The 26947-nt window shown below is 44.0% G+C and overlaps 1 protein-coding gene and 1 long non-coding RNA gene across 3 annotated transcripts; one reads left to right on the top strand and one right to left on the bottom strand.

The window, feature by feature from the left end:
* Positions 1 to 4267: 4267 nt before the first annotated feature.
* SOWAHB (sosondowah ankyrin repeat domain family member B) lies at positions 4268 to 9649 on the top strand. The gene has a single exon (XM_055433972.2). It carries the CDS (start codon positions 4586 to 4588, stop codon positions 6920 to 6922), a length of 2337 nt encoding a protein of 778 aa, XP_055289947.2. The 5' UTR covers positions 4268 to 4585; the 3' UTR covers positions 6923 to 9649.
* Positions 9650 to 10290: 641 nt separating this feature from the next.
* LOC148777886 (uncharacterized) lies at positions 10291 to 26744 on the bottom strand. 2 transcript variants are annotated; one of them, XR_016037462.1, is made up of 3 exons: positions 26631 to 26744; positions 22813 to 22932; positions 10291 to 14339 (listed from the first exon to the last, which is right to left on the bottom strand). It is a non-coding gene; the product is annotated as an uncharacterized LOC148777886 (long non-coding RNA). The 2 variants fall into 2 exon arrangements; XR_016037463.1 differs by having other exon boundaries at positions 10291 to 11055.
* Between the last annotated feature and the right edge of the window lie 203 nt (positions 26745 to 26947).

The following is a 26947-nucleotide window of genomic DNA, read 5'->3' as shown; positions in this document are numbered from 1 at the left end:
AAAGTTAAAGCTACCCTGATCCAGTCCTCAAATCTTACTCCCAAATACACTTGCATTTCTTCTACTTCAACTTTTTTATTTTTTTTCTAAAGCTTTTATAGGTCTTTGTTTCTTTTTGTGGCACAATGTGCAGCATGTGGGATCTTAGTTCCCCAAGCAGGGATCAAATCCACATCCCCTGCAGTGGAAGCGTCTTAACCACTGGACCACCAAGGAAGTCCGTCCCTCTTCTACTTTAAGAGGCACTTTTCTTCCCTTCATATTTTAACATCTCAGAAATCAAACTCTATCATACAGTCAGTGGTGTCTGAGATTTGATTAAATACATTATTGCTCTGCAATGTGCTATTTTTACTCATTAATATGGGTCAGGATTCCAAACCAGCACTTATCTCCAGGATGATCTTTCTAAACATCAAATCTGTTTGGGTCACTTCCGTTCCGTTCTGTCACTCAGTCGTGTCCGACTCTATGCGACCCCATGGACTGTAGCCTACCAGGCTTCTCCGTCCATGAGATTCTCCAGGCAAGAATACTGGAGTGGGTTACCGTTTCCTTCTCCAGGGGATCTACCCGACCCAGGGATCGAACCCGGGTCTCCCGCATTGGAGGCAGACGCTTTAACCTCTGAGCCACCAGGGATGCTCCCCCAAATTCTTCAAAGCTTCCCCTCCTTACCCCACCTCCACTTCCTAGGCCCCTCATCATCTGACTCTCTCCTACTTTTGCAAGTTTGTTTCCAGCACATCTTCACACATCCTCTTCCTCAAAGTCAAGTATATCTATTTGCAGTTAGTTCCCCAAATAGCCTCTGCTGAGCCAGATCTTGGTGCTTTTGCGCCTGTTTCCTCTGCCTCTTCCTCACCTCTTCTACTCCAAGTTGCCTCTTATTGGAAAACTGTCCCCGACCCCCTGCACTCTAAGCCTGGGTTCTTCCTTTATGCGCTGTCTCTCAGTTTCTCCAGCATCAGACGCATGTCTTTGTTAAGTTACTTAACACACAGGTTTAAGCCTCTTTTACTTGTTGCTTCCAATAAATCATTAGCTCTCAAGTACGTGTTCTTCTTTATACTCATTTCCAGGAGTGCCAGGGCAACATAAAGTGTTAGTTGCTTGGTTGTGTCCAGTCTGTGAGACCCCATGGACTGACCATGCCAGGCTCCTCTGTCTAAGGGATTCTCCAGGCGAGAATACTGGAGTGGGTTGCCATGCCCTTCTCCAGGGGATTTTCCTGACCCAGAGATCGAATTTGGGTCTTCTGCTTTGCAGGCATATTCTTTACAGTGTGAGCCACCAGAGAAGTCTTCTGAGCCACTAGGGAAGCCCAACCTAGCACCCCATAAATATTTCTGGAAATAATGAACTGTATATGAGGGAAGCATAAAAATGTTCCCTGAGATATGGTGAAGAGCATTCTTATAGACTATCACCTTAACCTGGGACGAGAGAGAAAAAGGAGGAGAGAAGGGGGACTTCCCTGGTGGTCCAGTGGCTAGGACTCCATGCTCCCAATGCAGAGGGCCTAGGTTCCATCCTTGGTAAGAGGACTAGATCCCACATGCCTCAACTAAGGGTCTGCATGCCATAACTAAGACCTGACACAGCCAAATAAATAAGTAAATAAACAAAAAAAGAGCAAGGAGAGAAAGTCTGGACACTAAACCACCTGGGCACCCAGAAAGCTAAATAATGGGGGTTTTCTTCCTTTTCCCCATTTTCTACTCCTCCAGACCTAATTCCCCCTCAACCAAAGATAATCTGATTTCAACAAGCATGACTTTGATGACCCCTTCCTTTTTTTCCAGTCTAAGTGCTTCAAGTTCAAACCTCTATGTCATCACCCTCTCTTGCCACAAGTACCCTATCCAGTTTCAAAAAGTACTAAAGCAGGATTATTTCCCCTTGCCACTCTTCAGTGTCCATATGAGTTTTCCGTTTGGCTTCCCTCCTGTCCCAGGTGTGGATACACCTGGCAGGTCCATCAAGACTCCATCAGGAAAAAAAAAATGAAAAGAAGCTAAAGTTTAATACAAAACCTTTTTTTAATAACTAAAGGCTTGAATATCTGGGCTTCCCTGATAGCTCAGTTGGTAAAGAATCCGCCTGCAATGCAGGAGACCCCAGTTCGATTCCTGGGTCGCAAAGATCTGCTGGAGAGGGATAGGCTACCCCCTCCAGTGTACTTAGGATTCCCTTGTGGCTCAGCTCCTAAAGAATCTGCAAGACCTGGGTTCGATCCCTGGGTTGGGAAGATCCCCTGGAGAAGGGAATGGCTACCCACTCCAGTATTCTGGCCTGGAGAATCCCCATGGACAGAGGAGCCTGGCGGACTGCAGTCCATGGGGTGGCAAAGAGTCGGACACAACTGAGTAACTTTCACTTTCAAAAGCTTGATGTTAATGTGGAGACCTCAGTGGGAAACACTTACCCCCTCTTAACCCTGTTTTGGATTCAGATTCAAGAAATTGCCAAAAATAGACAAAAATGTTTCCCAGTTCTTCTTTCTGACCTAAATAATTTAAAGCCAAGGATTCCAATTCATTCATGGAAAAGTACCAGAGTATGTTGGAGACTTAAACCAAGCTCAGCTAATGTGACCGATGTGTCAGTCAGTAAAACTGGTCCACGATAACACAAGTTGACAACTGTGAGGCCAAGATACTTTCAATACCTTCCCTTAGCAAAAAGGACAGGGGCTCAGGAAACAATTAAAAATTGTAGAGCAAAAGAAGAAAAAGTGGAAAGATGAGGGGAATACAAAAGGAAGACTGGCACTGACGTGGAGGAGAAAATAGGAAATACGGCCAACAGAGGACATAAAAAATAAGCATATTTGCTGTTACAGTTGGGGTGAGGATAAACAAGAGAAGGAAATAAGAAGACAGCTAAAGAAAAGAATGGGAGAGGGCGGGGAATCAGATAGGTAAATAGATAAAACAAGAAAAGTATTTGGGGCCTGTGTATAGACTAATAAAGAAACAGAACAGGACCAGAACTATTATTTCAGGATGAACATGTGGACAGGAAAAATGTAGAAGAAGCAACTGTTAGGAAACGTGCTGTACTTCTACTGTCTTGAAGAGGCCAAGATTTTCATCCTAGAGTTTGTCAAGCTCTAGTCTACAAATGGGACTTCCCTGGTGGCTCACTGGTAAAGAATCTGCCAATGCAGGAAATGCAGATTCTATCCCTGGGTCAGGAAGAGCCCTTGAAGGAGGAAATGGCAACCCACTCCAGTATTCTTGGCTGGAGAATCCCCAGGAGCCTTGTGGGGTACAGTCCATGGGTCGCAAAGAGTTGGACATGATTTAACAACCACAAAAGCACACAGGCAGTCTACAAGTGCACGTGGAATTAGGAAGTTTATGCCCCTCAGTGGAGAATGAGGGTCAAGCTGAATGCTGGGAACAACCTGGTCGAATCCAGCCAGCCTGTATTGCTTTCACATTCTGAATGCCTGGAGGAAATGTGACGTTTGGAGGGAACCAACTTTACTTAAGCCAACACAAAAGAGAGTGCACAAATCTCTTCTGTTCATAAATTGTGGAGTAAATAAGAGCAAGGGCACCAGATAACTTACCTGTCCATTTCAGCTACTAGGGAATGCACACGTCAAATCTGATTTTTTCAACAGCTTAGCGTGAGACTACTAGGAAGGAAAAAGGTCTTCTTCCTGTAACTAACCTGTAACCTTCAGAGTGATTTCTCTTTTCAGTGCAGACTTGGGCGTATTCGGACCCCTAGGAGCCAGCGTCCGGAGGAGTCGTCCCGGGGGTTATCCCGAGATCCAGATGGGCTTGCTTTGGATGCGAAATTTGTCCCCCACCCCACCCCCCGCACCTCGATGCTGCCTCCGGGTATGCGAAATTATTAGCCTACAGTGTTAAGTAAGGTGTATTTGGAGAGACCGCAAGACGCTGGTTGATTTGCACCTTTTTCCCCACCCAGCGACTTCAGCCCCGACTTATGCTGAGAAAGGAGCTGGCGAGAACAGCTCTCCTATTGTTTCCGTTTCCTACGTGGCCGAAACCCAGAGGAGCGGCGGGTCGCCTACCTGCCTTCCATGCCCCGGGCCGGGAGCGGCCGCACGACCGGCCGCGCGGTTCGTGGCCGGCGCCGGCTCGCCGGCCACCTCACCTATGGCGCTTTCTTCCCGGTTCGGACCCGCCTGACTCATCTGGGATGGGTGGCAGGGGTGGGGGAGACCTCACAGGGCGGAGGGACGGGAGGAGGCGGGCCGGGCCCTTCCCCCAGAGCCGGGGAGGAGGCGTCGCCAGGGCGCAGGTGAAGCCGGCTGCGGCCGATCCCGGGAACTTTCGCCGCGGGGACTGGCGGCGCGCGGCGCGCAGGGCCGGCCCAGGCAGCCGCCCTCTCCCACCTGGGCGGCGCGCGGGGCCCGAGGCCGGGGGGAGCCCGCCACCCTCTCGGCACGTTCCGGGTCTGCCCGCAGGCCGCGGCTGATGGAGGCGGGTGGCGCCACTCTGGGCGCAGGTGACACACGCCAGGCCGGGGCTTCCGCCGGCGCGGGAGAGCGCCGGGAGGGCGAGACGCGGACACCTCGGGGCCGGGGGACGACGGGGCCGCGATGGCCCGGGAGCTGAGCCAGGAGGCGCTCCTGGACTTTCTGTGCCAGGCCGGGGGCCGGGTGACCAACGCCGCCTTGCTGAGCCACTTCAAGAGCTTCCTCCGCGACCCCGACGCGCCCCCCGGCCAGCAGCAGCGCCGCCGCGAGCTTTTCAAGGCTTTCGTCAACTCGGTCGCCGCAGTGCGCCAGGACCCCGACGGCACCAAGTACGTGGTGCTCAAGAGGAGGTACCGGGACCTCGTAGGGGAGGAGGAGGGGCTGCGGCGACCCCGCGAGCCGCCCGCGGCCGCCGCCCCTGCAGGGGGAGCTGCGCCCGGCTCCCCGCTCCCCGCGCGCCGGGGGGAGCCCCCGCCGCCACCGCAGCCGGGGAGGCGGATCCGGCGTGAGGAGGCGCCAGCAGGTGCCGCAGCCCCGGCCGCCGGCGCAGGTTGCAATGGACTCCCCGCGGGCGGCGCCCGGGAGGCGGCGCGGGGAGGCGGCCGGCCGAGGGGCCGCTCCGGACATCGGGCGCCGGTGCCCGCGGCCGCGGGGGCGGCGGCTGCTCAGGACCGAGCCAGATGCGCGGCGGCCGAGACGCAGGGCCGCTGCTGCTGGGAATGCCTGCAGAACGGCCTGGGGGGGCTCCCGGACCCCGCCAGCGCCAGCGCCTGCTCCGCGGAGAAGCCGGCCCAGCACGACCGCGGGGCTCCCAGGCCGCAGCGGGAAGGTGTGCCCGCGGAGCCCCGGCCAGGGCCGACTGCGCCGCGCTCGCCTCCTGCCCCCGTCGAGGCTGCTGCACCGCCCGCTGTCTTGTCCAGCCCCAGTCCCGCAGGAGATCCGCCCGCGCCGGTGATCCCGGGCTCCGTGCACTACTCCACTCTGCAGCAGCAGCAGCAGCGCACTCGCGAGTGGGTAGCCAGACACCCCCAGGGACCCGAGACCCGGGACCACGGCCCAGTCCGAGCCTGGTCGGTGCTGCCAGACGACTTCCCTCGGCTGTCCTCGGAGCAGGGCTCCTGGGTCCAGGAATCTGAGTCAGCGCCCGCGGAACCCCCTCTTCCTTCTCAGTCTCTCGTCGTTCCCACTGTTTCGGAAGTCTGGCCCGGGGATTCTCCGTTGGCAGTCTTTCGCAGCATTCGTTGTCAGCTGTCCCTCCAGGATTTGGAGGACTTCGTGGAACAGGAGAGCCATGGCAGTGAGGAGAGCAGCAGCGGCCCCAAAGAGTCCCCTGGAGGTTCCGAAGACGGGCTGCGTCTGGCCCAGGGAGCCCCAGATGGGAGAAGGCTCAGGAATCCACCCGGGGCCCCTTCTCCAAAGGAGGCCAGGCCCACCAAGAGCCCCCAGGGCCTCAGGAATGTAGGAGATGCTCACACCTCTCAGCTGGTCTCCACAGGAGCTGATGGTCCTGCAGGCGACCCCCAAACTTTATCCTGGCCAGCTCCCAAACTAAGGAGATCACTCAGGAGGAGCTCTAGGGCCGGGAGAGCCAAACTGTCCTCCTCTGATGAAGAGTGCCTTGAGGAGGATTTGCTGAAAAGGAGCCGCCGCCCACCCCGGTCCAGGAAACCCTCTAGAGTGGGAGCCATGTCCAGCCCAAGGGTGGACGCTGCATTGACATCAGCACATGCAGACCTTAAGGCTGCTGCTGCGGCCGAGCGGGATCATCCACACAGCTGGTGGGCCCCTGGAGGGGACAGGCCCTCAGCCTTGGTCCCCCACAGATCTTCCGAGCACAAGTCATCCCTTGTCCCACTCGATGCCAGGGAGCATGAATGGATCGTGAAGCTGGCCAGTGGCTCTTGGATTCGGGTGTTGAGTTTGTTCTGGGAGGACCCCCAGCTGGCTTTGCGCAAAGACTTCTTGACTGGGTACACTGCCTTGCACTGGATAGCCAAACACGGTGCCCTCAGGGCCCTTCAGGACTTGATCTCAAGTGCAGAGAAAGCAGGGGTTGCTCTTGATGGAAATGTGAAGTCCAGCTGTGGGTACACCCCACTGCACCTTGCAGCCATTCATGGCCACCAGGGGATCATTAAATTGCTTGTGCAAAGGCTAGCATCTCGTGTAAACGTCCGAGACAGCAGTGGGAAGAAGCCTTGGCAGTATCTGACCAGTAATACCTCTGGGGAAATATGGCAGCTACTGGAAGCCCCACGGGGCAAGCCCATTTTCCCCGCCTTTTCATTGGTTCGTAGCTCTTCCCCCACCAGGAAGGCCAAGAGCCGGGAAGTATCTCGACATGTCACCCGAAAGACTTCCTTAGCTGCACTCCTCAAAAGTCAGCACACCAGATGGAAGCTGGCCAACCAGTATGAGAAATGGCCCAATCTGAGGGAAAGAGAAGAGGACAGTGATTGAAGGGAGCCTTGCTCTCCAACATGGCTTCCACGCCCCCATCCTTGAGCCATTCAGTGAGAGAATCCAGGGAGAGTGGAAAAATTGCCGAGGAGTTGGTTTAGAGGTCAAGTGAGATGGCCTGCCTGTTTACCTCCCTTTATTCTGTGTCAGCGCATCCTGGGCCTTCAAGGTCATCCAAGCTTTCTAACGGTGAATGTAGACAAGATTCAGGTGCCTAAACCTGGGTGTTCTTCCCCTTCCTTTGCCACCTGGGTACAGGTGGCCATGCCATTCTCCCAAGCAGCTACCCCAGGCCTTGGCTAGAGGGGGAACAGATGTCTAACAAGAAAAGAGGCAATTCAAGGAACTGACAAGCCTCAAACAAAACCTCGCTGGCTAGGAGCTCTCTGGCTTCCATTCATTTGGAGAATAAATCTTGGCTGAGAGGAAAAGTACCAGGTTTGAAATCAGATGGTTCCTCTTCTTTCCTCTCTCTTTTTTTTTGCATTCAAATCAGTGCAATAAAATTATTACTGGAGAGTAGAAGTTTCACTAAGAAATTCATCTACCCTATCCTCAGGTTTTCCTTTGAATGCAACCTTTGGTGGCCAGTGCAAGAAAAGATTAATGCCTCTTTTCAGAGAAGCAGTTGGGTAAGATCCAGTTGTGACTGACATTCAGGCCCTGCTTTTTAAAAAAAATCAAAACTAAGGGGAACTTTCCAAATGTAAAAACTGTATGGCTCATTTGCATAGTGACTGAAACCATCTTTTATGGAAACTCCTTCTGTGACAAATGGCAGAATTAGCGTTAGTAGTTTTTAGTGGGTCTGAATGGCCAATATTCATACTCATGAAAAGAGAAATGATTTTGTTCTGGGGATGAATAAGGGTTGTGAGGTGAATGCATCCCCACCAGGAATTCTCTAAGCTGCTAAATATAATTTTATTTGCACTAAACTCGTTGCCAATTAAGATGAAATATTAGCCTTGAGTTAGTGCTGTGTCTCTAACAGGAAGTGCTCCTTTGTTTGTTTGTGATGAGACTGATCTCTGTGGATCCAAGAGAATGGCAAGTTAATAAACTGCAGTAGGACATCAAGATTTCAGAATGTCAGTTCAAAGAGGGTTGCAAGTGTCCAAATCGAAATAGTTAATTTTTTATGGAGATATTTTTATGTGCTGTGGCAATGATGTTGTATTTTTAACATATTTTTGTGTTTCTTCTGGCTTTCCCCCCCATTAAAATATCAAGAGATATTTGTAGTTTATTGTTCTTATGCTGATTACTGTTAACTTTCTTCTTAACAAAATTGTGTCTCAGTGAATGTCAAATATTTTTGTTTCTTTGTAGTTTTACTTTATAATTTTGCTGAAATAAATATCTTTCTGTTCTATTAGAAAACAAACAAAAAACAGGTAGAATAAATAAATCTAAGGATTACTTCTCTCCAAAAAGGCCCATACTAGGGATGAAACTTTAGCAAATCAAATCAAGAAAGGTAAAGGCACAGAAGGTAGGTGTATGGTTAGGAGAAATGAAATTTTTAAACATAAAAGATAAACATCTATGTGAGTACTCTAGTAAACCCAGTGATCTCCAAGGGCGGAAAAATCACAAAAATGTCAACTTCTTTTAAAAGTCAAGGAAATGTTTTTACTCTACCATATTGTTATCACAATGTCAATTTATTCAACAAGTATGTTTTCCTTAGTGCTGTGGGATTTATAAAGGTGAGTGGGATACGACTTCTCCCCTCTTGAACTTAAAAATCTAACAAGACTTTTTGCTGATTGATTTATACAATACCTTTCTCCCAAAGTGTCTTTTAAAGTTGCATTATATTAGGTATAAGCTTTTGAAATGAGACAAAGGAAAAAATAAAAAGATGCTACCAGGAATGAGGACAAAACCACTGCAATGCAAGAAGAAATTTTTTTTCAAAGTGTCATAAGTACAAAATGAAGTGCTCCAGAGGATTTCTGAGGAGAGACTCCTTTGGGCTAGGAAAATCAGGGCGGGCTGCTGGAAGGCCAGGCATCTTTAGGTGAATGATCTTGGCTTTCCACAGAAACCAGCTGTGTTTGTTCTACCACATTCTTGACTGGCTGCCGCGTGTGATTTCATAGCACAGCATTGACTGATTGCTCAATGGTTAGAACACAGTCCCAGGTTCGTTCTTATGAGGATCCATCAGGTCCCTCTGTCCACATACCACCCCTCTGATCAACTTTCTGACGTGGTAACATGTATTTGGGGAGAGGGTGGGGCAGAAGAGGGTTTTGAGAGCGGAGTAAAGCACAGACCTGATGGAGTCACTCTTTTGCTCATGTCATAAAGCACAGACTAGGAGGACTGCCCGGGCCAATCTTCTACGAGCCTCTGCCTTCACGCACTGATGCCTCACCAAACTACCAGAGTGCGAATGCTCTTACCCTCAAAGTTTCTGTATTGGTGCTAAATTCTTTCAGCTTAGAATCCCTTCTGCTCCTTTCCTGGAGATACGGTGTGTTTCAGAGGACAGCTCAGAGGTCAATGCCTCTGGAAAGGCAAAGCTTAGGGATGTATTTGGAGGACACTTAGCTGCTCATGACTGGGGGGGTATGTGGCAGCCTGAGTGCTGTGGAATGAGGTGAGGATGGAAAGGGAATTTAAGGTCAAGTTGAAAAAGGTCTTTTATGGGGTGTGTGTGTATGTGTGTGTGGGGGGTGTGTGTGTGTGTGTATGGGGTGTGTGTGTGTGTATGGGGTGTGTGTGTGTGTATGTGTGTGTGTGTATGGGGTGTGTGTGTGTGTGTGTGCGCTTAGTTGCTCAGTCGTGTCAGAGTCTGTGACCCTTTGGACTGCAGCCCACCAGACTCCTCTCTGTCCATGGATTTTTCAGGCATGAATACTGGAATGGGTTTCCATTTCCTCCTCCAGGGGATCTTCCCAACCCAGGGATTGAACCCAGGTCTCCTGCATTGCAGGTAGATTCTTAATTCACTGAGCCATCAGGCTTCCCCAATTTTATATGTCAAGATAAATAGTCATTTTAGAGACTTCCCTGATAGTTCAGCAGCTGAGACTCCGTGTTCCCAATACAGGGGGCCCAGGTTAGATCCCTGGTTGGGAACTAGACTCCACATGCCACAACTAAGGCCTGGAGCAGCCAAATAAGTAAAAAAAAAAAAAAAAAGCCTATTAAAGATAAAAAGAAAAATAGGCATTTTCCAGAAAGCCAAGGATTGTCTAATCTCCTCCAGAAAACCTTAGTGTAATCCAAGTATGGAAACTTTCCTAATGTCTTAATTTGAAAGCAAATAAATAGAGACATAAATTGAAGTACTGTATAGGATGTACTCAATTTTGAAGTTTCCTTTTCAGATTTTCCTTGCCTTTGGTGTTAATGCTGCTTTGCTGGCAAATAGGGGGAGGCAATAAAATAATTTAACAAATAAAAATTTATTATTAGAGGCAAACATTAGAAACTGGTGATAATCTTAGCTCAACCACTTGATTTTTTGTAGATAAAGTTTAAAGTGGTGAGTTTTAATCTTATATGTAATATCTACTATACTGTTATTTTCCGCTAGCAAAACTGCTTTTGGTTCAACATTCCAGGATGTTCCACACAGCATGCCATGACTTACAGAGGATTTGATTTTCTTAATACATTTTTTAAAGTAACAACTTTGATCTATATTTAATAGTTCACATACCATACAATTCATCTATTTAAAGTATGCAGTTCAGTGGTTTCAAGTATGTTCACAGAGTTGCGCAACCATTACCACAATAAATTCCTGTATATGTTTGAGAACTACTGACCCAGGGAATGAGGAGCCACTGACAGTTTAATGCAGACACATATAGACTGGGGTAAAAAAAAAAAAAAGATTCCTCTTTCTGCAGCCAGGGAGGCAAACTAGAAGCAGAGATCAGTTAAGCTATTGTAGTGTCTTGGTTGGAGAAGGAAATGGCAACCCACTCCAGTGTTCTTGCCTGGAGAATCCCAGGGACAGGGGAGCCTGGTGGGCTTCCGTCTATGGGGTCACACAGAGTCGGACACGACTGAAGTGACTTAGCAGCAGCAGCAGCAGCAGTGTCTTGGTTTCATATTGGAAATAGGATTGCTGACTCCATCAGCTGGATGGGGTGAATGAGTTTGAATGTCTAAGATAAGGAAAGAAAATTTTAGTTGGAGGGGCTGCCTTAGTTGATTAAAATCAGAAAAAATTAGGTGAGCTGCACAAGGATCTCTCCATTTGCTCTCGTCTCAATGCCCCAGTTCAATGATTAGACCTCTTCATTACTGTGATGATGTCTAGGTTCAAGTTGGCACTGACCTAAGAGCATAAATCCAATCTCTGTATAGGCTGTTATAGCACAGCGGTATGAGCGTGTGTGCTTGTGTTCGCTGACATCAAACAAATAATTAAAAATGTGTGATGAAAGGGTAGATTGTGTAGTATTTAGGGTCATGGCAATGAGCTAGGGTGCCTGGGTTCCTGTTCTGGCTTGGACAACCTTCAACTTCTTGGTCTTCACATTTTTAAGATTTTTTTTTTTTTATTTAAAGATCAAGTGAATGAACACAAAATCTTTAGAAAATGTCTGGTACATAGTAAATCCTCCATAAATGTTCACTTCAGTTGCTCAGTCGTGTCCGACTCTTCGCGACCCCATGAATCACAGCACGCCAGGCCTCCCTGTCCATCACCAACTCCCGGAGTACACTCAAACTCATGTCCACAGAGTCGATGATGCCATCCAGCCATCTCACTCTCGGTCGTCCCCTTCTCCTCCCTCCCCCAACCCTTCCCAGCATCAGAGTCTTTTCCAGTGAGTCAACTCGTCGCATGAGGTGGCCAAAGTATTGCAGCTTCAGCTTCAGCATCAGTCCTTCCAATATTATTATTGTAAACACCATTCAAAATATACAGTTCACTTAAATTTTCCATCTATGCTAAAGACAAAGAATTCTCTAGTTGATTAAAAAGGTGCTACAAGAATAAGATTTGCTGATAAAACCAAACACTTTTTCTTGTTTCAGATATAAAAAGAGCTTTTATGTCTCATTTCAAATGAAAAAGACCGTTCAACTATCTCTCCTGTGTAACAATCATGAGCTATTATGTTATGTCATTAAACAAAATTAGGTTTTAATTGAAGTTATGTAAACTATTATTAGCACCAGTCAAATTAGCAGCTCTGGTTTAGTCTGGCATAGAAACCCAGGCAGAGGTCTGAAGGGTTAAGGCTTATGGGGAGTCAAGTGTGTGTCTATGTAAAGCTACCATCACTCAGGAAATTTGAAATATCTAAATTCAACCATGCAGTAAACTTTACCAAAATTCCACTAACTTGGTCAAGATGAAGTCTCACTGATTTGAATTAAAAATTATTGACGTATTGAAATATTCTTCCTCTTTAGCACTTCTTGATTCCTAGCTCCCAAGTTGGCCTCCTCTTTTCTACTTTTAAGACTTTTTTTTTTAAGACATTACTGTATGTAAGTTATGCCTCAAACAAGAAAATGATAGGACAAATAAGGAGAAAGATATTTTTGAAGTTACACGTTGGCGTCAAAGCCAGAATTCTGTTTTTAGAGGGTCTAATTCTTCCATGTGTTCTATTTCTCCTTTTGAGAAGAATGAAGTGACAATGAAAATTACTCAGTTGTGTCTGACTCTTTGCAACACTCTATACAGTCTATGAAATTCTCCAGGCCAGAATACTGCAGTGGGTAGCCTATCCCTTCTCCAGCAGATCTTCCCAACCCAGGAATCGAACCAGGATCTCCTGAATTGCAGGTGGATTCTTTACCAACTGAGCTACCAGGGAAGAGTGAATATTCCCAAATCTAGCAGTTATTAATACGTATTTTAATGCCATCACACTTTCTGAAACCATAACTGTTACTGTTACAGAACTTTATTTATTTAAATAAAACCATTCAGTTTATAGTCTTACACCATAAGATTTATTGTTTTTATTTGAGATGTATCCAAGATTCTTAATAAAGGAAGGTATTTGCATGAAGCAGCTGACCAAGTGACCATGAAAACTCCTAATCCTGGGAGTTATCTGTGACTCTTTGAGAAAAGGATTAGTTCTCTAAACACGGGGCACAGCCAGAAGTTGTATTAGGTGCCACCTAACCATAACTCTTATGTCCCTTATGTGTGTGTCACCTTACACATTCTGTGGTCTCTTGGGTCCAGGTGTTTTCCTGCTAAAAGCTTCTTTAAGACCACCTGGAAAAGCAGAGTGAAAGAACAGGTGGGCTAGAATCACCTGGCAATCTCGGATCGTGGGCACAGGACTGTTTTTATTCTACCAGAGTTAACGTTTTCTCTTTATTGTGGTAAGCATCTGACTCAAATTTCCACTTTCCTCAGGTTCAAAATTCCTTATGTCTTTATTTTCTATGAGTTAAGAAGAGAAAATCCTTATCCTTTATAAATTTAAAGCCACAGCATCCAGATACTGGCTTACGATGGAAACTGGATTTGCAGTAATGAACTGTTTGGTGTTCCTTAAAAAACAAAACAAAACCACAATAGGAAGTTTACATAGACATTGTTATATTTTGTGATGTAGCAAGGTACCACAATACTCCCATTACCTGGTAGGTATGGGAAATGGATTGCTTGAATAATATTCTATTTCATAAGAATTTCTCACATGTACTTCACATAATTAATAGTTTAAGAAAATTGAACTACAATTAAATACACTCAACACTAAAACTGAACACAAAGTAATTTATGGTTTCAAAAAGCCATACAAGATCCATAATGCTTTGTGATTATTACTATAAATATCAATTATCTTTGCATTTAAATACACAGAACTAAAGCCAGTTGATGAAAGGTTGGGTTTGATAAATTTTACATCTATTTTCATATTTTTAAAGGATTTTAAAATCATATAAACGATACACATTTATTGTAAGAAAAAATCAGATAACACAGATAAAAGAGAACAAGAAAACCAAAACTTACCTAATTTTACTACCTTAGGGTAATCACTGATGATATTTTGGTGTGTATCTTTCCAGAATTTATAACAAAAATGAAGCTATACTGTGCATAGAAATTTCCAGCCTATTTTATTGCTTAATATGTTATTATTTTTCCATTTGAATTGGGTATTATATACTGAGTTCAAGGTCAAAGTTTAGATCTTTAAATGGCTGAAAGTGGGGCAGTTCAGAATTCATCTGTAGACCAGATTTTGCTTCGATGTCATTTCCTTTCCCATATAGGACTAGATCCTAAAGGTATTAAGTTTTAAATTATTTAAAAAATCATTCTTTGCATTCATTTGACTTGAAGCAATGATTTTCTTTTGTTTTTCAGCAGACTTTTTTTTTTTTTTCTTTTTGCCCAGTGTTCTGGGTGCATGACTTTTTAGGTAGGAGGTCCCTCCTCCAGGAAACTGGTTGCCTGCTCCTGTTCATGGCAGGAAAACAAGAGGGTACTCCTGTTACTGCCCATCTCAAACCTGTGATTGTTTGGTTTGCTTGTGGGGTAGTGGAGACGTGAGACAGGTGTGAGCCAGACATGACTAAAGAACATTTATCAATACTATGCCTGATTGTTACTTAAAATGGGCTAAATGTACCAGTATCACTGGGTTTTGTTTTTTTTTTGATAGCTCGGGAGAATATTTTAGAATGACTTTATCATTCAACATAAGAATGGGGAAGGGAATATAGTTATACCAAAGGCTTATTTTTTTTCCATTTGTATGCATCTTTTACTTAAAGAATTTCCTGAAGATGAAATTTGCTCCTAGTTTTTTACTTTCTATTAATAATAATAAAAAAAAAAACCCAATTCAAACATAGTTACAAAAGATATACTCTAGGGAGTAATAAGTTCTAATCATTTTCAATCCCATCAATTTTAATTTACTTTTAACTGACTAATGCTAACTAGCATGCATATTTTATTTATCTTCCACTAGTCTCATTAACAGCATACTCCATATATTAAAGCAATTTTCCTAGCTTACATTTTTAATGGCCAGGAGGTATATCACTACGTTAATATATAATAGTTTGCTTAGCTATTTCTCTACTTTTTGACATGTGGATCATTTCTCACTATAATAGTACTGATATATCTTTTTGAAAATAATTGTGAGGTCCTTTCATTTCTTGGCTATTTTCCCAGGTGCAATTTAATAGCTTACATTTTCATTTACCACTTTGTACTTCAAAGGAATTGAGTCAAATTAAAGTGACATGAGCAAGGAAGTAAAAACTAAGGAAATGTGAGTAAACTATAGACTGCAAATAATGAATCAATGTTGGTTCATTAATTGTAATAAATGTACTATACCTATGTAATATGGAAAACTATGTTGGGGGATATGTTAACTCTATGTGCTATCTGCTGAATTTTCCTGTAAATCTAAAGCTGTTCTTAAAAAGCTTATTAGTCAAAAGAAAGTACAGAGCAAAGATGGTAAAACCTTAACATGGAATAGGAGTAAAGGGTAAATAGTTCTTTATACAGTTCTTGCAGCTTTTCTCTAAGTTTAATTTATTTCAAACCAGAAATTTAAAAATATAACTGATTATCCCTTTTTTGGAACCACATCTATCCTAGACGCTCACCAATAGTTAATCTTGCAATGTAATGAGGAGGGTTGTTATTAATAAATAAAATTGGTTCCCACCAATGGGAATCTCAAATGGCCTGTTACTAGGCAGAATCTGGGTTCTCTATAACTGGGAAAGAGACAGGTCTGACCAAGGATATCCAGAGGCTGAATGTCTCCTGGCCAGGTAAATAAAGGTGCAAGTACCATCCAACAAGTATATCCCAGAAGCCATTTGAGTTTTAAAAATGTATCTTGAGCCTCTGTCCCCTCTGGTATCAGTTTTCAAAGGACCCCGAATTCCCTGTAGTCTGTTGCCCACCACCTCCTCCCTAACGACTACCCCCCACCCCACCAACTTCATAGAGGTACTGTCTGGGGCTGGGAAGAGGTGGACCTGCATGGATGAACCAATGCTTTAGCTTGTGGTTAAAAAAAAAAGTATTAAGAACAGCAAAATAGATGAGACTTTCACTGGTGGCTAAGACTCCCATGCTCTCAGTGCAGGGGGTTTGGGTTCTATCCTTGTCAAGTAACTAGATCCCACATGCTGCAACTAAAGATCCCACATACCTCAAATAAAATTTTTAAAAAGATCCACAATTAAGACCCAGTGCAGCCAAAATAAAGCAACAAAGAGCAGTTAACAGATTTAACAGTTAACTGAAGTAAACAGATTTTGTTGAAGCCTTTTTTTTCTCCCTTACAAGCTCTTCTTTGTGGGTCTAACACTTGCCCAATCATTGTACTTGAATTACACGTCTGCTGGAGAAGTAGAACTCTGGGCTGGCTACAAATGCAGTGAAATTCCCTTTAGAATTAGGTGAAAGCTTCCAGCACAGATTTCCTTTTCCTTTCATCACCAACTCCAAGCAGTCAGACATGTACTTGGCAAGGGCTGATTGTGATCACATGGAATATTTGGATATCCCTCTTTCTCACCTCTAGGGCATCTCTGGGAGAGAGGAGTCCCTGCCAGACAGCCAGATTCTCACTGCACTGTCCAAGTTTTAAGATGATAAAATTACACTGAAGTGCGGATGAGATGTTATCATTGTTTATCCAAAGTCTTTAAGTCTAAACAGTGACTGAATAGCAAAATTTCTCAGAATTAGAAAAGAGGGTTTAAAGTAGTTCTTTAGCTAAAAATTTAATATTTTTTTAAAATATTAAATTTATCAAAGGAGCCAGTTTAGAAATGATAAGTGACTGCTCACCTATTGTATTCTTGTCACAAGATGACAAGACACGAGACATTTGTCTGAATTGAAAACATAGGCATTTTCTCTATTTTTCCCTCAGTTAAGTTCAGTTCAGTAGCTCAGTCATGTCTAACTCTTTGCAACCCCATGGACTGCAGCACGCCAGGCCTCCCTGTCCATCACCAACTCCCGGAGGCCACTCAAACTCATGTCCATTGAGTCGGTGATGCCATCCAACCATCTCATCCTCTGTTGTCCCCTTCTGCCTTCAATCTTTCCCAGCATCAGGGTCTTTTCCAGTGAGTCAGTTCTTCACATCAGGTGGCCAAAGTTTCAGAGTTTCAGCTTCAGCATCAGTCCTTCCATTGAATATTCAGGACTACTTTCCTTTAGGATGGACTGGTTAGATCTCCTTGCAGTCCAAGGGACAGCAAGTTAAGGTGATGTGCTCTGTAAAACTTCCAATTTGGGCACGTCCCTGGTGGTCCAGTGATTAAAATTTCTTGCTTCCAATGTAGGGAATGAGGGTTATATCATTGATTAACCTTGATCAACTAAGATTCCACATGCTGCAGGCCAACTAAATCTGCCCATTGCAACTACTGAGACCATGCACTCCCTCCAGAACCCCTTGTGCCACAGTTAGAGAGAAGGCCCCTTGGCCACAATGAAGTGTCCTGCATGACATAATGAAGATCTAGAATGCCCAGGGCTGAACGAAGACCCAATTCAGTCAAAAATAAAAAAAATAATTAAAAAAAAAAAATAACCTTCCAGTTTGGGGTCATTGATGTCCCCAAATTACAGTTTGGTGAATTTTGCAGAATTCATCTTTCATAGCAGAGCTCATTACAGCTGGCCACTTCTGAATTAGAAGTAGGTCAAGACCTTGGAAGATGATGGAAAGCAGGTTTTCTCACATGTGGTCTATGGCTCATCTGCATCATTACTTTGCTTGTTAGATAAAAATGATGGATGCCTGAACTCCACCCCAGATTTAACAAAGGCAAATCTTTGGGGCCTGGTCTGGGAAATCTCTCTCAATCCAAAGGCTCTGGTGATTACTATGCTCACTGAAGTTTGAAGAAGAACTTTGCTTTACATTCCTCAGGCACTGTATAATAATTAGAAGTGTGGAGAATTATAGTGGTAAAGAACCTGCCTGCTAATGCAGCAGACACAAGAGACTCGGGTTCAATTCCTAGGCTGGGAAGATATCTTGGAGGAGGACATGGCAACCCACACCAGTATTCTTGCCTGGAGAATCCCATGGACAGAGGAGCCTGGCAGGCTATGGTCTATAGGGTATATTCTAGGTAGTAGATTCTTATCAGATATATAAGTTCCAAATATTTTTTCCCATTCTGTTGCTCTCTTTCACTTCTTAATAATATCATTTGAAACAAAAATGTTCTAAGTTTAGACAAAGTGCAATTTATTTTTTATTTGGTTGCTAAACTTTTAATATTGTATTTAAAAAGCAGAGACATTACTTTGCCAACCAAGGTCCGTCTAGTCAAGGCAATGGTTTTTCCCGTGGTCATGTATGGATGTGAGAGTTGGACTGTGAAGAAGGCTGATCGCCGAAGAATCGATGCTTTTGAACTGTGGTGTTGGAGAAGACTCTTGAGAGTCCCTTATACTGCAAGGAGATCCAACCAGTCCATTCTAAAGGAGATCAATCCTAGATGTTCATTGGAGGGACTGATGCTAAAGCTGAAACTGCAATACTTTGGCCACCTCATGCGACGAGTTGACTCACTGGAAAAGACTCTGATGCTGGGAAAGGTTGGGGGCGGGAGGAGAAGGGGACGACGGAGAATGAGATGGCTGGATGGCATCACCGACTCTGTGGACATGAGTTTGAGTGTACTCCGGGAGTTGGTGATGGACAGGGAGGCCTGGCGTGCTGTGATTCATGGGGTCGCGGAGAGTCGGACACGACTGAGCGACTGAACTGAACTGACTGAAGAAACCATTGCTAGGAATTCTCTGGCAGTCCAGGGATTAGGACTCCACACTTCCATTTCTGGGGATCCGGGTTCAATCCCTTGTCAGGGAATTAAGGTCCCACAAGCCGCATGGCATGGCCAGGAAAAAAAAAGAAGCCATTGCTCATGGAGGTTTACTCCTATGTTCTTCTAAGAGTTTTATAGTTTAGATCTTACATTTAGGTCTTTGACTGATATTGAGTTAACTTTTGTATATGACATGATGGTGAATTTTATGTGTCAACTCGACTGGGCTAAGGAATGCCTAGATGGCTGTTACAATCTATCTGGGTAGATTTGTCAGGGTTTATCCAGAAGAGATTAGCATTTTAATCGATATACTGAGGAGAGAAGATCTCCCTCACCAAAACAGATGAGCATCTTTCAATCCACTGAGGCCCTGAATAGAACAACAGAAAAAGGGAAGGGCAAATTTACTCTTCTGTTCAAACAGGCACATCCATATTTTCATGCCCTTGGATATTGGCACTCCTAGTTCTTGGGCCTTTGATGTCACTTGGACTTATACTATCAGCCCCTGCAGTCCTCAGACCTTTGGATTCTTACATTAGCTTTCCTGGTTCTTAGTCCTTTGGGTTTGGACTAGAACTGCAGCACTGGCTTCCCTAGGCCTCCTGCTATCCTCCAGCTTGGCCTCCATAATCTTGTGAGCCAATCCTTCATAATGAATCTCTTTCTATTCATCTGCGTATATCCTATTGGTTCTTTTTCTCTGGAGAATCCTGACTAATGTAAATAGGGTTCCAACTTCATTCTTTTGCACATGCATATTCAATTGTCCCAGTACTGTTTGTGTAAAAGACTGTTCTTTTCTCCATTGAATTGCCTTGGCACCCTTGTGGAAATCAGCTGACCAGAAATGTAATTGATTTCTAGATTCGAGATTCAGTTCCACTGATCCATACATCTATCTTTACACTAATACCTCACTGATTAGATTACTAGAGCTTTACAATATCTTTAAAAATTATAAAGTGTGATTCTAACTTTGTTCTTTTGCAAGAATGTTTTGGCTATTTTGGGTCCATGGAATTTCCATATGAATTTTAGGAAGTTTATAAATTTCTGCAAAGAAAAAAAAAAGGGCGCGTGGGATAGGGAGGACTTCCCCGTTGGTCCAGTGGTTAGGAATCCACCTGCCAGTGCAGGAGACAAGGGTTCAATCTGTGCTCTGGGAAGATCCTACAATCAATAAGGCAACCAAGCCTGTGTACCACAACTACTGAGCCAGTGCTCCAGAGTCCATGAGCTGCAACTATTGAAGCCCGTGCACCTTACAGTCTGGTGCTCCACAGCAAAGAGAAGCCACCCTAGTGAGAAGCCCAAGCACCGAAACTGGAGAGTAGCTCCCACTCACTGTGACTAGAGAAAGCCCACTCTCAGCAATAAAGACTCTTTAAAGCCAAAAGTAAAATAAAAGCAAATAAATAAAACCTTAAAAAAAAAGGCATGTGGGATTTTGATCGGATTGCATTATCTATTGATCGATTTGGAGAGTATTGCCATCTTAACAATATTAAAATTTCCAATCTAAGAACATAAGATGTCTTTCAGTTTACTTAGGTCTTTCCTGAAGCATGAGCCCAACCCTATCATTTGAATCCTTCTAGGTTTCTAGAAATACGTTGGACCTTTACAAAGCTTCCCGTGGATATCTTATTCCCTAGCTTTTCCTTCTAATTTTTTGGTCAATTTCTTGTCTGTATCAATTGTTATCACTACCTTAGGCAGCTGTGATGTTAAATAACTGCTGTTGATTGTTTTTGACAAGTGTTCCTGTGGAAAAAGCTGTTCTGAGTCAGATCAAATAAAGACAAGTCCTTAGAACAGAGTTTTCCAGGGAACTGCCTGACATGTCAAATGATGACAATTTCCTGATAACGGTTTTCTAGGGAGTTCCAACCCCCTTCTTCCCCTTCCAGTGGCTGCCAAGATGCTGGTTTTCACTGTGAATATGGTGGCATTTGCTTTCAAGGCTACTGTGGAGCTGGGGAAAAGGGGAAGGAATAAGGCAAGTTAAAATTCCACAAAGTTCACTGTGTTCACTGCCATTCATCCATTTTTTCATGAATAAATACTCCCCTTTGGTCAGTTTCCAGAGTTCTGTAAAAGTTGTCTTTGACAGTTATTGCCAGTGTTCATGTTCTTTTTATGGAAGGGCAACTTGTCATAGGTCCTTCCCCCTACCATCCCCACCATTGTCACTGCCTCTCCGCTTCTAACTTGCCACTTATTTTTGAGGAAATCACTTAATTTCTCTGAACCTCTATTTCTCCATTTGGGAAAAGATGAAGATAATAATTCCCCAGAATATCATAAAGATCAAATTACACACACACACACACATCAGTCCACTGAGGAAGCTACAGAAAACCACAAACACATGAGTGTAATTGCTGTGTCCCTCGTTAGCGAGGATTCAAGTTCTCTACATTCTATCCCATGTCAATCCCACTTCTTCAACCTTTCCTGGTGTGTGAGTTCGTCTCATTAGTTTTGATTGTTCAATCAATGTATCCCTTTAGATAGTATTGATTATTGAGAATTGTCTCTCTCACCCTAGAGTCTAGACTATGAGGAATCAGGAAAGCTCCTTTATCTCCCTTTGCAGCATAATGAGAAATGTGTGTGTGCATGTGTAGTAAGTAGCCCGCCAGGCTCCTCTGGCCATAGGATTTCCCAGGCAAGAATATTGGATTGGGTTGCCATTTCCTTCTCCAGGGGATCTTCCTGACCCAGGGACTGAACCTGCATCTCTTGTGTCTCATGCATTGGCAGGCAGATTCTTTACCACTAGTGCCACCTGGGAAGAATGAAGAATAAGTTAAGAATTGCTGAAGCAAAGAGAAGTAAAGTGATTTGTCTAAGGAAGGCATGGCAACCCACTCCAGTATTCTTGCCTGGAGAATTCCATGGACAGAGGAGCCTGACAGGTTACAGTCCATAGGGTTGAAAAGAGCTGGACAAGACTGAAACGACTCAGTGTGCACACAGCTCAGTACTGATTACCTGGCCTGAATGACTTGCTATTTCCATTATGTCATTTGGTAACCCCAAAGGTTAGGGAGTGGGAAAGAGAGTTCTTTTGATACAATTTATACTCCATCATATGTGTTATTTTCAGAGACAGTGGGGAAAGATGGGTAATCTGACCCAAAGCCATTAAGATAGAAGTAACATTTTATTTACAATTGATGGACTTTTAGTTTCAACTTAGTAAATGTAAGTAAGAAACTGATTTGACTTCTTTAAATTCTTGATTACTGGGACTTCCCTGGTGGTCCAATTGTTAAGACTCCATACTTCCAAAGAAGGTGATGTGGGTTCCATCCCTGATCAGAAACTAAGATCCCACATACCACATGGCACAGCCAAAACCAAAAATTCTTGACTACTTAGTTTATTGTCCATTGCAGATGAGGTTTACAAAGTGGACAAGGAAATTTTCCTGGAAGTCTATAGCTACTAAGTTGCTACGGATCACTATTACTTTCTTCCTTTCAATCCGTAAAGTGTGCATCATTGCCCAAATAGCATAGATTAAGTATTGCACAGTTACTTTTTGACCTAGTGTGACAAGGTCAAACAAGTGTGACACTTGTTTGGCCTTAATTCACTGGTCCCAATGTTCATCACTGGTGCTTTTTATGCCACAATTTTTTCTTTATTAAGTCTACTTTATTCCTCAGTTTGCTGAGTGTGCCTTAGAGTAGTTTCTACAGAAATGATATAAAGGTGGTAGATCTTCTGGGCCCTTGAATAACTGAGGATGCATTTCTGTTGGCTTCTGGTATGAACACCTCAGCTGGACACTGAGGCTTGGATCACAGGCCCTTCCCTTTCAAGGTGTGGATAAAGGTATAGACATTCTGTTTATTAATATAGAACTGCCACATTTCACAAGTCCTAGTGGAAAAATCTGTGTCGATTACAAGAGGGACAGTGCAGAAAGCCTCAGGCCCTGATTTAAGACTTTTAAATGCTTCTGAGGGTATTTACTGATGTCTTTAAAAGTCTATTAAGCAGTAGTGACTCAGACTGGAGGATGTGGACAGAAGGTTGGAACAGTGTTCAATTTCCATGGCAACAGGAGTTAAACATACCCAAATAAACTGCTCTCCCTTCGTTGTAGTTTCAGGTTCAAAGGTTCTCAAATACAAAGATCTGAGGTCTAGTCTCCTCCAAACAATGGAAAGGAAGGGAGGCTGAGGCCTCGTCAGACCCTGTGGAAGACAGAGCCCAAAGTTCATTAACTCATACAGTGGATCCTCCAAGCAAGGCCAATAAATACCAGGATAGCAATCCATGTTCATTTCTATGACATAAGCAATGCATATGGCTGAGTGTACCACACTAATAATAATAGCTAGCATGTTCTACGGAGAAGGCAATGGCAACCCACTCCAGTACTCTTGCCTGGAAAATCCCATGGATGGAGGAGCCTGGTGGGCTTCCATCTATGGGGTTGCAGAGTCGGACACAACTGAAGTGACTTAGCAGCAGCAGCAGCAACATGTTCTAAATGTTTACACATCTTAGTTCATTTAATTCTCATGACAACTTTCAGAGGCTATCAATCACTCATATCATTCCCATTTTATGGGTGAAGACATTAAGGCAGAGAAGGGACAAATTGTTAGCTCAGAGTTATACCCTTAGTAAGCAGCAGAGCTGGCAATAAAATTGGTTGAGTCTGCTATTGAAGAATCTGATTCTCTCCACCACACTATATTAATATAATGACATAAAACTTTATCAATGTGAATATATTTTTAAACAATTTTTAAAAAATAATCTTTGGCCTCATGCACAGCATGTGGGATCTTAGTTTCCAGACAAGGGATCGAACCTGCACCCTTGCATTGGAAAAATGGAGCCTTATCCACTGGAATATCAGAGAAGTCCCAACATAACTGAAATCCTTTTTACCTGAGTTGACCTGCTTCTTCTCCCTGCTGTTAAATCACCCTTTCCCCTTTTGTGACAACTTCTGTTACTTATAAACACATTTCTTAAAATTGTACATACTGTGAAGGGGTTTAAATGAGATAATCAGGTTTCCTCTAACTAAAATCCTGTGATCCTGTGAGATTTGTTGTAAAGAAAGATGTTATGCCTATTACAGTCATCCAAATAAACTGAAGTGATAAAATATATTAGAATTGCTGAGGGGAAACAGGTGCACTCACATATGACATAATTCATTCATTAAATTTCTTTTAAGAGCAGTTTGAATGTGTGTCTGTGTGTGTGTGCATGCATAGGTATAAAAATCTGGTATTTCCACTTTTAGAGGATTACGTCAGTTAGGAATGTTGTGACCATAAATAACAAAAATCTTGATGGGGCTTAAGATGGTTTAAAAGTATAGGGGTTTATGTTTCTTGCCCAGCACGAGGTTTAGAGGTAGGGTTACTGACAAAGTGGTCCACAGTCCAGCCTTGTTCAGGTTGGACCTCTGGGACATTCTTGTTTTCTTGTCTGGTCACAAGAAGACTACCTTTGGCAGCCACAGAAGTCCACCATCCAGACCCATTGGTGCGGAAGGAGAATTCACTGCCAGCCTGTCTTTCTGGATTCCTGGATGGTGTTTGTGTTGGGCAGGCCCATTTCTGCAAGATGCTTGTCAAAAGGACATTAGGGGATGGGAGACAATTGAATAAGGTCTGTAGATTAGAATATAGTAATGTCCATTGGCCACCGGATTCAAAGAACTGACTCATTAGAAAAGACTGTGATGCTGGAAAAGACTGAAGGCAAAAGGAGAAGGGAGTGGCCGAGGATGAGATGGTTAGGTAGCATCACCCACTCAATGGACATGAATCTGAGCAAACTCTGGGAGGTAGTGAAGGAAGGGAGCCTGATGTGCTGTAGTCCATGGTGTCACAAGGAGTTGGACATGAGACTGAACAATAATAACAACAACCAATCAAAGTTAATTACTTGATTTTGATCATTGTACTGTGGTTATGGGGGAAAAAAGTCCTTGTTTTTATTTTTAATTTTTTGGCTGCACCGCACAGCTTGTGGGACTTTAGTTCTCTAGACAGGGTCTGAACCCATGTCCCCTGCATGGGAATATGGATTCTTAACTCCTGGATGACAGGGGAGTCCCCAAATATCCTTGTTTTTAGGAAGTACATACAGAAATCTTTAGAGCCAAAGGGACATTATATCTGCAACTCAATCGCAAATGGTTGAGGAACAAGTGTAGGAGAGAACGGTAAAGCAAACACGGCTAATGTTAACATTTGGGGAATCTGATATACAGAAATTCTTTTTTACTTGCAACTTCTCTGTAAGTTTGGAATTGTTTCAAAATAAAAAGTGAAATATATTTTAAAAATACTCAGATTTGAACTCAGTCTCACAATAATTGTGAATTTGTCAGGGATAGTTAGCAGAAACATATGATACACTGTTAGCAGTTTACCCTTATTCAGAAGTTTCTCTACTAATTGATCTAATGACAATAATAAATTGCTACTCCTCAACATAAATTAAAAAACAAAAATCTGGGGTCTTCCCCGGTGGTGCAGTGGTTTAGAATCTGTTTTGCAATGCAAGGAACACCAGTTAGATCCCTAGTCTGGGAAGAGCCCACAGGCCTTGGGGCAACTAAGCCCTGTGTGCCACAATTACTGAGACTTCGAACCTAGAGCCTATGTTCTGCAACAAGACAAAGCACCATAGTGAGAAGCCCGAACCCTGCAACTATAGTCTGCACTCTCCACAACCAGAGAAAGCCCACGTGCAGTATCAAAGACCCACCACAGCCCAAAATAAAAATAATAATAATAAAAAAAAACCAAATTCCATTTTTAAAGCCCTAATCTTACAAGGGGCTTCCTTGTTGTCTCAGATGGTAAAGAATCTGCCTGCAATTCGGGAGACCTGGGTTTGATTCCTGGGTTGGGAAGATCCCCTGGAGGAGGAAATGGCAACCCACTCCAGTATTCTTGCCTGAAGAATCCCATGGACAGAGGAGCGTGGTGGGCTACAGTCCATGGGGTCACAAAGAGTCGGCTCATGACTGATCAACTTTCACTTACAAGGGGAAGTTGGCAGGAAGCAGAATTTGTTCAGGTGTACCCCTGCTGCTGCACCTGCCTCCCTGTTTCCCTCTGCTCACCCGTGGACCTTATGTCCAACCTCTGGGCTCTGTGGTCCCATCCTTAGTTCCTTTCTGCCAGCCCCTTTGGTCTTAGTGCTTTGAGTTTGCCCAGGTTGAGGACCTTGAATCTCCTCTACATTAAACTCCCATTCTGATTGTGTCTTTGCCAGATAACTCTTAAATAAATTCCTTGTCTAACCCTGGACCCTAGAAGCCACCACTCCCTCCTGTCCATTGGTTCAGCAAAGCTTCAGCCATCCTATCCTCCCATCCCCAACCTGGAGAGAAACAAAACCCTTGTATTCATCCCTTCAACAAATATTTACTAAAAGTCTACTGAGAACCAGGCACTGTTTTAGGCCAGAACAAAACAGACCAAAACTATGCCCTCATATAGAACTTAAATTCTTGTGAAGGAAAGCAGAAAACACTATAAATAAGCCAATATGTGAGGAAATGGCAACCCACTCCAGTATTCTTGCCTGGGAAATCCCACGGAGAGAGGAGCCTGGGGTTATGCAAAGAGTCAGACAAGACTTAGTGACTAAATAATAACAAAAGTTTGATAGATGGGGATAGATTCCTACTGAGAAAAAGAAAGCTTGCCTTTTGGAGCCTGAGGTAGAGATAGGTTCACTGTGAATCTTGAGAGGTGACCAGAGAACATGTTTCTAGTAGGAGAAACAGAATACCTATGACACCAAATCAAGCTGGTACAAGTAGTTAAGTTCTTTCCAGAAAGGAGAAGTGTAATTGGACCTTCTTGGAAAATAAGTGATAGGATAGTCTGATAGTAAAGATAAGTACCTCTCTGAGAGCTGACATCCTGATTTCCCTCTGGGTGGCCTGTATGCTGCTACTATTGAGATTCCAGGGATGGGAAGATCCAGGATGTAATTTGCTGTCTTCACCAAGGTAGTATGTGCTGCAGTTTACAAAGGCATTTACAACGTTACAGAACTGTTCCAACCGGTTCTAATTGTCAGGCACATGATCAGTGTCAGGGTCGGGGCTGGTGTTTGGACAGAGCAATTGTCAGGAGGAATGGAAGGAATGGAACTTCTCTGTCTAGGCCCCTCCTGCCTCTCCCCTACTCCACCCTCAGGCCCTAAATATCGCAGAGC

Source organism: Moschus berezovskii, chromosome 5, assembly GCF_049115385.1.
Source record: "Moschus berezovskii isolate FMDL1 chromosome 5, NW_MosBer_1.0, whole genome shotgun sequence".
Taxonomy (NCBI): domain Eukaryota; kingdom Metazoa; phylum Chordata; class Mammalia; order Artiodactyla; family Moschidae; genus Moschus; species Moschus berezovskii.
The sequence above is the reverse complement of the archived record's forward strand: the minus strand, read 5'-3'. Positions and strand labels throughout refer to the sequence as shown.